Here is an 11,558-nt window from a genome sequence, read left to right as displayed (position 1 = left end):
TATGCTTATGTTACGTAAATTTAACTATGTATAAAACTGCTGGCATTGCAAGCTTTCTGTAGTCTTTGCTGGTACCCATTATGTGAATTTAAATAAATACTGTGTATGACTATAAGAAATGGTAATTTTAAAAGGTGTACTTTAAATGAGGTATGTGTAGGAGGGTGCTGTTACCAAGAATGAATAAAATAGCAGTGGGATAGTTGAGCACCCTCTATGCAGTAACCAAACTAGCTTTTTAAATTATGCGTTATGTTACGTATATTTAAGTATGTATAAAACTGCTTGCATTGCAAGCTCTCTGTATGTAGTCTTACCGGGTTCTCTATTTTTTTTTTATTATTATTATTAAACTTAGCTTTGCTTTAAAAATATTAATAAGGGAGACAATTAACTTAATAAGAATTTAGTTCGTACTTAACACTGTGCACCAACACACTTTAGAATTAGAGGTAAAATTAGCTTTTTAAATTATGCGTTATGGTACGTATACTTAAGTATGTATAAAACTGCTTGCATTGCAAGCTCTATGTATGTAGTCTTACCGGGTTCTCTATTTGTTTTTTTAAAATTTAATTATTAAACTTAACTTTGCTTTAAAAATATTAATAAGGGAGACAATTAACTTTATAAAAATTTAGTTCGTACTTAACATAGCGCACCAACACACTTTAGAATTAGAGGTAAAATTATGACGTAAATAACGTCATGTGCATAAGGTCTGTTTACTCTGTTAATTTTATGAACTAATTAGTTTGTAAATGTTAAAGTACTTGTTAAGATAGCCTGGTGCTCTGTAGTCTGTACGTTAACTTGCGAAATAAATGTATTGTAATTATGTGTAATCTTATGCTATTTTTAAATGGTATAATAAACTATTAGATAACGAACACCAACACATTAGTATCATTTAATTTTTTATTTTTTGGCCCATGCAAAGGTCAAAGGTCATAGGGTGCATTTAAATTTTTTTTTAATTTGACCTCTCCATTCTAAGGTTTAAATATTAGTTCCGAGAATTTTTTTTAAGAAGCCGGGTAGCGCAGTGGGCTAGCTCACAGCTCCAGGAATCCTGGAGCTGTGAGCAGGCGGGGTTCAAATCCCCTGGGGAGCCTTTTTTAACCATTAAATAAGAAAAAAAAATTTTTTTATTAAAAATGGGTAGGGCTTGAACCGGGGACCTTCAGCTCTGTAAGCCCACTCTCTCACTGCTGTGCTACCGAGCTGTTATGAAAATCTAACGGTTTTTGGAGTGATGAAGTTAAAAATGGCTGACTTAGAAATTTTTTTAAAAGTATTTTCTCCCTGGCTCAACCCTTGGATTTCTAGCTGATCTGAGGTCTGACCAAGGGCTGACCAAGGGCCTTGGGGCTTGGCTCGGGGAGTAAAATTTCTAAGTGCTGAGGGGCCAGGGAGGTTGCTGGATAGTAAGTCAGCTTCTGGGTTGGGCTGGTTGGGATGACAGCTTGGGATGATGGTAGGACTGATGGAGTGAGGGAGATGGGTTGGGATTGTTTCGATGGGGGTGGGGGATGGGACTGGTGATGAGAGCTTGGAGGTGGTGGGTTGGATGATGGGTTAGGCTAGTGGAGATGGGGCTAAGGGGATGGTTTTGGATGACGGCTTGGGGCAATGGGATGGCGTGTTGAGATGAGGACTTGGGTGGTGGTTTGGGATGAAGACTTGGGGCGATCGGACGGACTCGTTGAGATGGGAGTTTAGGGGGATGGTTTTGGATGAGGGCTTGGGGCAATGGGATGGACGTGTTGGGATGGGTGCTTAGGGGGATATTTTGGGATGAGGGCTTAGAGGGATGGTTTGGGATGAGGGCTTCGGGCAATGGGATGTACGTGTTGGGATAGGGGCTTAGTTTTGAAGGAGGACTTTGTGCGATCGGATGGAGTCATTGAGATGGGAACTTGGGGGATGGTTTGGGATGAGGGCTTCGGGCAATGGGATGGACGTGTTGGGGTGGGGGCTTAGTTTTGAAGGAGGACTTGGGGCGATCAAATGGAGTCATTGAGATGGGAGCTTGGGAGATGGTTTGGGATGAGGGCTTCGGGCAATGGGATGGACGTGTTGGGGTGGGGGCTTAGTTTTGAAGGAGGACTTTGTGCGATCGGATGGAGTCATTGAGATGGGAGCTTGGGGGATGGTTTGGGATGAGGGCTTTGGGCAATGGGATGGACGTGGTGGGGTGGGGGTTTAGTTTTGAAGGAGGACTTGGGGCGATCAAATGGAGTCATTGAGATGGGAGCTTGGGGGATGGTTTGGGATGAGGGCTGTGGGCAATGGGATGGACGCGTTCGGATGGGGGCTTAGTTTGGGAGGAGGACTTTGTGCGATCGGATGGACTTGTTCAGATGGGGGACCTGATTTAAACTGACAATAACAATACTTTTAAAGGTATTTCTTTTTAAAGCCATTACTCTTGGTTAACGCCAAAGGTATCTTAATGGGGGTAATTTTTAATTAAAGGTTTAGTAGTAATTTCTTTCAAGTTGAGTTTAAAGGGGTTGAACTTTTTTTTAAATATTGAAATGGTTTATTTTAAGGTATGATTTAAAGGTAGGATCTTTTGGGGTGGCTTAAAGGTGTGACAAAGGTGTAGTAATAATTTCTTTCAAATTGAGTTTAAAGGGGTGGTACTTTTGTTTAATATTAAAATGGTTTTTTTAAAGGTATGATTTAAAGGTAGGGTCTTTTGGGGTGGATTAAAGGTGTGACAAAGTGTTGTAATAATTTCTTTCAAATTGAGTTTAAAGGGGTGGAACTTTCTTTTTTAATATTGAAATGATTTAGTTTAAGGTATGACTTAAAAGTAAGGGCTTTTGTGGTGGCTTAAAGGTGTGACAAAGGTTTAGTAATAACTTCTTAAAAATTGAGTTTAAAGGGGTGGAACTTTGTTTAATATTAAAATGGTTTATTTTAAAGTATGATTTAAAGGTAAAGTCTTTTTTAGTGACCTGAAGATGTGACAAATTGCACCATATTCCACTTTGCTGGAAAAGAATTTAGAGGATATTCAGTCCATTTTTAAGCGGGTCGGATTTGTTTAACTCAAGTTTGGTTAAGTCTGGGATCAAATAACTTCAAAAACTGTAACCATAATACATTACTTGTACTATATGCACCTAAAATAATGGAAGGAGAGAGATTTCTTGCTACATTTATAGAATCATTTTATTTGACAACTCCAATTAATAAGATACAAACATTTTAATTATACACTATTAATTTCACTGTTTTGAGAGTGATAATTTCTACACTTTTTCGTTTAGTTTTATCTTCAATTAATATCAGTTGTCTAACTTATAAACAAAATGAAATTTACACCACTTAGTTGGGGATACTTCACTATTTGTTTGGGCACCTTAAATAAGTAAACCCCAAACTTGACTAACATTTCAAGACATATATTTTGTGCATTTTTTACTGGTTCCAGTTTGAGGAAATTACATTTAGACAGCCCAAACTTTTAGACAGATATTGTTCTTAATTACTATTTTTAAGCGAATGCATTGTTTTAATGAAGACATCCTCAGGAAATAAACTATGGCTTTTTAGAAAAAGTAAATTCAACTCAACCTGCAAACTTGTCAACAAGATAGGTTTTCATCTCAAGCTTTTAAAGCAAAGATGTCTGTTTTCAGACAATCTGTGCTCAGTCATAAATGTGTGACAACCATGAAACTGTCTATAATTGAGACTATAAACCAATATTTTAGTATATTTCTATATTTGGATGAACAAGAACTACTGTGAATAGTGTTAATTTCAAGGTAAATACCAAAATGTCAGTGTTTTACCCCTAAATTTGGTCAAATAAGACCAAGTTTTGAAATACATTATTATGTACAAAACAAAGCTTTGGATTTAAAAATTATATGGCATTCCTTTTGTGAATTTGCCATCATAGCTCATAATTTCAATGTCATTAAATGCAATTATGAGTACCTTTGAGAAAGTAAAAAACATTTTATTGAGCAAACGGCCCCAACTTCAAGTACATGTAGTGTTTGTTTTGGGAGATTTTTTGAAAAGCCTTTTGTTAAGAGTAAAACGGAAATCCAAAATCAGATTAAAATTTACACCAATGTTTGTTTTTACTTGATGATAGTTTTGAATTAAGTTTCGGAATTCTAAAATAAGTGCACCTTGCAAGCAATTTAATCTGGCGAATATGATCTTATACAGGGCCATCGCAAGAGCTTTTTATCAAACCCTTGAACTACTCTTTACTGAAGCATCACATAGCCACTAATTGTACCATTGCACCATCAGTGCTTTCACTTCAGTCCAACCATTTAATGAGTTTAAAATACACATTATGCTCTTGCTTGAGAATGGTGCACTTACTTTTTACAATAATGTTTTCTATAAAGAAGTAAGATTGCATCAGTGTTTACACCATTAATTGAAGGCACTGGACACATTTGGTAATTGTCAAAGACCAGTATTCTCACTCTCAACAAGCATAAAATACCTAGCCTGTGAATTTCTTTACTTAATTGGTCATCATTGTTGCAAGAGATAAATGAAAGAAAAAACCCTTGTTGCACATTTTGTACTATTTCAGATTCCTATAAAAGGCCTCAGGACTGAAGTCTTATTATTTGAGTGAAAAATTATTTCTTTTCAAAAACTACATCACTCCAAAGGGAGCCATTTCTCACCCTTTTTTATCTTATCAATAGCTTCTCATAATTGCTCATTAACAAGTAAGTTTTAATACCATTTTAATAAGAGCAAATATCAATAGTGTCCAGTGCCTTTAACATTTCTACAACTCTACAAATTGAATCAACAAGTTGGTTGGTTGTTCATCAATAATCCTAGATGAGTAGAATACCTTGAAGAGTTGTTTCCCTCAAACTCTGAAGCCTTCGTGATTGTAGTGAGAGTTATTTGCTGCATATCAGCTTTCTCATGCTGTAAAAGGTTAAGAAAACAATTTTGTATAAAGCTAACCCATTTCGGTGTATGACAAAGGGAAAGTTCAAATGAGCTACCACCCTCCCCTTCATCGACTCTGTCAATGAAATCTCAGTTCAAATGAGACAAAGACCTTAGTTTGCATAAGACATGCTCGTCATGAATGTTAACATCAAAGTTAAAATTAATAATGTTTTTAATCGAGACAGCAAACTCTTGGCAGTGTTGTGAGCGAAGCTTGAATCCCATGAGATTCAAATTGCTTATTTGGTTTCTTTAATGCATTACTTTCCCCAAAATACCACTCCAATCCTTTCACTTATAAATTTTCATGATGCAGAAACATGAAAATTGAAAGACTAAATTCCAGAATATTAAGTGCAAATGACAATTACCAAGGGGTTTGTTAGTATAAACATGTATTCATTTTTTTAATATGTAATCTGTAATCAATCTGTAGGGAGGGCCATTCATCTTGGTTAGGCGTGGTGCCAGCATGATCTCCCAAGAATGTTATGGCATGTGGCATGTGGGGTGAAGTCTGTTTTGTGCTGCTAAAACAGCCCACTTTGATGTTAGTGTAACACAACGCTTGGGAATATCACACACCTGTTTTTAGCTTCACACATCTATGTTGTTAATGTGTAGAAATTGGGCCAATATTAGGCACCGGCAGATCTCTCTCCAGGATACACTTTTTGTAACGGATAAGATACCTTCAAATACAAACAAATGAAATAATGTGTTAATTGAAATCAAACATCTGTAAGGTATGTAGGCTGTACTTTTAACGCAACCTTTTAAATTGTCACACTTAGCTTTTAAGGTAATTTATGAGGTGTAAACATTTAAAATCAACATAGTTCTTTTGTGGAGGTAGTCTGTAAAAACTAATTATTCAAATGGATTGTACTTTGAATGATTTTTCCAAAATTGTATTTGAAAAGGTGAAAAACTGACAACAGATTATGTGTGGTGTTTTTGAAAAATGCTGCGGCCAGAGATGAAGTTGGTTTGAAAAGGTTTGCAATTTTTTTTAAGCAGATAAAAAAGCTGACAACCTACAAAAGGGTTGTGTTCAAAACTAACAACAGATTATGCATGGTATTTTTGAAAAATGCTGCAGCCAGAGATGAAGTTGGTCACCTCGCAGTTTTTAGCTGTTTTTTTTCAACATAGGCACTGTATTCAGCTGTATTCAGTATTCAGTGTTGAGTTATATTTTATTTTTTTGATTTTTTTTATTAACGGTCCCTCTATGTCATCATTACATTGACAAAAACAAATTCAATTACTCTATCTGTAACGTGGGCAGAGATGTAGGTGGGCTAGAATCTTTACACAGGCCAAGTGCAAACTTCGAAAACAGGATAATAGGTCTATTTTGCTCTCTCCAGTCTAATTTTCTTCTCTTCTTACTGTGCATGGCTGTTCCCCGCCATTCTGTCCAGTCACATGCCTGAACTAAGGATTGTTTATAGTTCAATAATATTTTTTAGCATAATCGTTGTTTATAAACCCTTTTTTTTTTCACTTGCTGATTTAAGACCAAGCTTGTACATGTAAGTAGTCAATTCTAGGACATTTGGGGTAGAAAGTTGTTGGGCCTAAATGTTAAAACTGGTGCTTACCTTTTGCTTTAGAAGACACCATTGTACCTTGACACTGGGCAGGATGCAACTTTTGGAGAGGTAGACTTCATCTGACAATGGCATGTCTGTATCAAACCTAAATGCAAACAAATAAGAACAATATTTTGTTTAGTGAGTGTGGTGATGTTTTTCTTCAATTGCAGCAACAATTTGATATTGGTTGCCCATCACTGTAATCTTTGGCCATATTAGTAAATTCAAAACACTTGCTCTAATATACACATAATGACTTGCAATGAGGTTTCCACCGAGGGACTTTGAGGAGGACGAGGGAAGTAAGCCCGTTCCGGTCAGTCACAGGACCGAGGGGAAACAGACGTACACTAGTTACCGAATTATGCCAGTCAATATGTGTTTTATAACACACCTTGTTCTTAAAGGTTAAATAAGAACAGAGTTTTTGATACAAAAGGAAGCTTTGTAGTCGCTGTCCACGGTTCACGTCAAGAGAGGGCACTGTAACCGGGCACTATTTTCAAAGATTAGTAGCCGGTGGGCACTATTCTATTTCTGCAGAACATGCACACGCGATCACTAGACTATATATTAGTTCACCCCACATGACCATGTTTCAGCCAACCAGAATACAGAACAAGCAAGAGGGTTCTAAACTCTTTAAGTGCCTGTGTATGTTTGTTTGCGCTTTGAACATAAATGCTCAGCTTTTTAAAGTTTTAAGTCAAGGAGAGACCTTGAAGGTTAGTTTGAGCAATTATCATTGAAGATTAAATTAACTCGAACAAAATTACTATTTTACATGTAGGTCTTTTGTTATAAGAAGGTAATAGAACTGAATAATAATGGTTTCATAATCTTTCAATGCGGCATAATCTTTCAATGCTGGAAAACATTATACTTGGCTGTTTTAAGGCCGAGCTTGTAGTTTAAAGAGTCAATCCAAATACAGAACATTTAGGGTTAATACATGTTGAAACTAGTGGTTACCTTTTGTTGGAGAAAACATCGTTGCTGCAGAAGACATCATTGTACCTTGACACTGGGCAGGACACATTTACTTCAACTGACAGTGGCATGTCTTTATCTAGCCTATTAATGCAAACAAATACAAACAATATTTTGTGAGAGGATTGTGGTGTTGTTCCAATTGCAGCCACAATTTGATAATTCTTTGATCACCACTGTAATCTTTGGCACATATAAGTAAATTCAAAACATTTGCTTTAATCTCTTTCAGTTAATAAAGTAAGTGCATGTTTGTTTCCACTTTGAATCAAACAACAAGCTTTTTTAGTTTCAGACCAAGAATAGCAAGGAGAGCATTTACCATTGAAGAAAAACTCAATAATGGTTTCATAATGATAAAAAAAAAAAATAATAATATTAATGTCCAGCTGAATGGAATTAAAAGTGTATAAGCGCGTACAAATCAACAGCACTGTGAAGTGTACAAGTAACTATGGACTGGATCAAAACAAGACAAAGGGAAGTGCATAGCATTGAAAGATAAACAATCTTTATTGGACTGGTTTTCTGAGAAAATGGTACTAGGGAAAACTTTATACAATGAACAAACAATAACTCGACACAAAATTGATTTCAACTTTCATTTGTATGGGTAATTGCCGGGAACCATGCAGGCAGCCAAAACAGTGAGAAAAGCACTAGGGGGGGTGCTAGTTTTTCAGATCAAATTATAACAAAACTTCATACTGTTTGACTAAATAACTCACCAAAAAATTTATATAGTCAAATTAGTTTGAGTGATCTATAGTTATTGTGGATGCATGGCAGTTAAAAATGTTATGATGTGGCGAATTGCTCACTGTGTGTTTAACACTACTAATCAGTGTCAGATATTTGAAATCTGATCTCAAATAAAAGGTGCCAAATCTCTAGAGAAAAAAAAACACTTTAAAGTGTTTAAAATTGTCATCAATGTGTCAAAAATCTGTTGATTTACCTAAGCTATTGGGTTGATAACAGTTCAACAACTGTTGATGAAGACATCATTGATTCTTTAGCATTAACCTTTTTGTAAACCCCTTTTTCAGTTGCTATTTTATGCTAAAACTGGTGCTTACCTTTTAATGGAGAAGACCTCGTTGCTGGTGAAGACCTCTTTGCTGGAGAAGACCTCGTTGCTGGAGAAGACCTCGTTGCTGGAGAAGACCTCGTTGCTGGAGAAGACCTTGTTGCTGGAGAAGACCTCGTTGCTGGAGAAGACCTCGTTGCTGGAGAAGACCTTGTTGCTGGAGAAGACCTCGTTGCTGGAGAAGACCTCGTTGCTGGAGAAGACCTCGTTGCTGGAGAAGACCTTGTTGCTGGTGAAGACCTCTTTGCTGGAGAAGACCTCGTTGCTGGAGAAGACCTCGTTGCTGGAGAAGACCTCGTTGCTGGAGAAGACCTTGTTGCTGGAGAAGACCTCGTTGCTGGAGAAGACCTCGTTGCTGGAGAAGACCTCGTTGCTGGAGAAGACCTCGTTGTACCTTGACATCTTGGGGAGGTAGACTTCATCTGACGACATGTCTGTATCTAACCTGAATGCAAAGAAATAAAAACAGTATTTTGTAATGGAGTGAGGTTTTTTTTTTTTCTTCAATTGAACAAATGAATAATATTTTAACCGTCACTGTAATCTTTGGCGATATAGCTTAAAGCAGTCATTTTAAGTCTTTCAGTGCCGAGCTAATTTTTAGCCGAATTTTGTGCTTGTTTGTGCAGTACAGTACATCACACACTACTCTATGCACACAGTAGTCCATTGCAGCTCCTCCATGCATCTGTGTACACGTGCGGCAATGGTGTCATGCACTTTTTAATGATTATTACCGCGATCGGATACAGCGAGGTTCGGATAATACGAGGAAAACGGGTCAGTCCGGTGGACCTCGTATTAACGGGAGTCGACTGAAGATCAATTTAACTGTTGATGCAGACATGCTTGATTCGTTAGCATAAATGCTTATTAAACTTTTTTGCAGTGGCTGTTACGGCCAAGCTTGCATTGTACAGAGTCACATTTAGGGTAAAAGTTACTGAACCCACGTTGAAACTAGTGTAAGCTTACCTTTTGCTGGAGAAGACTTTGCTGTACATTGACACTGGGCAGGATGCATTTACTTTTAGGGAGGTAGACTTCATCTAGCAATGGCATTACTGTATCCAGCCTGAATGCAAACAAATAAAAACAATATTTCTTCAATTGCAGCAATAATTTGATGTTTGCTTTGATCATCACTGTGTAATCTTTGGCCATATAAATAAGGCAAAAAACCCCAAAACCTATTAACGTTACCTACTGATACACTGGCTCACAAGTAAGGGTAGGTAGGGACGAAAACACATTTTATTTTGTTGAATTAATTTATTGCTCCAAAACCTAGGGTAGGTGACGTCATTGTATCGCGTTCGCAGGAAGTATGAACCAGGCTTTCAGTTTTTATTACACGAACATATTTATAAACATGATAACAAGTTAACCCACTTAAAAAAATAATTACTGTATCCTCTGCTTACCAGTTATCACGCTATTATGCTTTTTTATTTGAATTGGAAAAAAATAAGGATGCCATATATCAACCGATGCCCTAATTATCTTCATTTGTTAATACGAAGTATGCAAACATGTATTAAAACTTGAAGGACATTGAAATGTTCACACCACACACCGATCTTGGATGACTTCAACTGGCCCCATTTGTTTTGAGTTTTTCCTGTTTTCACGGCAAACGAGAAAGTATGGTTTCCCGGTGAAGCCATACATGAAAGAAAAATCTGCAGTGACTACAAGTGTTCTTTGAGATTCTGTGTATGACTGTATAGCCAGCAGTTGCCTTAATTTTATTCAAAATATATTTTTATTAAATTTTTAAAATTACCATGGTAACTTGCAAACAATAATTTTTTTTTTTTAAATATAAAAAGAGTGAATAATTACTGGCTTCAAAATCTGATTTCTATTTATTTTGTTTCTATTTTTTTCTTAATATTTATAATAAATTGTATAAATAAACAGTGATAATTGAATCAACAAGCTGATGTTTAAATTTTGATATAAATAATAGTATTGATACGAGGGTTACAAAATAAAAATCTCCAAAAATGTTAGAAAATGATATAAGGCACATGGCTTCTTTAAGCCTTGGTATTTTTTTCAAGAATGCTCAGCAAAACATTCTGTCACATGATTTTGATCATCACGAATTGTGAATTGAAATAGCGTTTGATGAAACTTTTTCGGTGGGCAAATATTTGTATATGGCCTCAATATGACATATTTTTATACCTTGTAGAAATGCCTAAAATACCAAACTTTTTGCATTTACAAGTGTAAATGACCAGTGGAGCCTTACGTGTTTCTAAGTTTTGGTCAAAGAAGAGGAGACTCTTTGCTTGGCATATAAAACCACACAATTTTTATCTAGGGACTGTTTACATCGCGCACAGAGAGGTAAAAGAATTGCAACGATAATAGGGACACCTCGAAAACAGGACCTCCTACGATACACGAAACCGTGAGATAGCATAGCAATAGCAATAAAATAATTTAAAACATTTTAGGTTTTTTCGACATGTTCAAAATCAAAGCATGGTCGAAGGACCGAGTTGACTTGGGACCGAGTTGACTTTGGACCGAGTTGCCTTGGGATCGAGTTGACTTGGGATCGAGTTGACTTGGGACCGAGTTGACTTGGGACCGAGTTGACTTGAGACAAAGTTGGCTTGGCCGAATTGACCGGTACCTGTCCGGACTCGCTCACCGAGCCGGCCGGCCGGCCAACTTGACTTCCCACACCGACGATTAGGTTTAGGATTACACTGGAAAACTTTCAACAGAATCTTAATTATCTTGATCAAGTTAGCAACTCACCATAACACTTTTCTGGGTGTAGTTATGTCTTTGGAAGTCGGTAAAAGCTGAATTTTATCGGAGAAGACACTCGACATGTTGACGCCATCCAATTGTCTTTAAAAATGGCGGTCTGCTGGTGACGTAGTACGTCATGTAGA

At 36.8% G+C, this 11,558-nt stretch overlaps 1 protein-coding gene across 1 annotated transcript; it reads right to left on the bottom strand.

Annotated features, from left to right (window-relative positions):
• Positions 1–3,174: 3,174 nt before the first annotated feature.
• Positions 3,175–11,542, bottom strand: LOC139940704 (uncharacterized). The gene is made up of 7 exons (XM_071937070.1): positions 11,419–11,542; positions 9,616–9,715; positions 8,630–9,085; positions 7,533–7,634; positions 6,567–6,663; positions 5,545–5,651; positions 3,175–4,932 (listed from the first exon to the last, which is right to left on the bottom strand). The coding sequence occupies exons 2-6, from the start codon at positions 9,687–9,689 to the stop codon at positions 5,598–5,600; spliced, it is 783 nt and encodes a 260-aa protein (XP_071793171.1). The 5' UTR covers positions 9,690–9,715; positions 11,419–11,542; the 3' UTR covers positions 3,175–4,932; positions 5,545–5,597.
• Positions 11,543–11,558: the final 16 nt, after the last annotated feature.

Source organism: Asterias amurensis, chromosome 8 (assembly GCF_032118995.1).
Source record: "Asterias amurensis chromosome 8, ASM3211899v1".
Lineage (NCBI taxonomy): Eukaryota > Metazoa > Echinodermata > Asteroidea > Forcipulatida > Asteriidae > Asterias > Asterias amurensis.
This window is presented reverse-complemented; position numbering and strand designations above follow the sequence as displayed.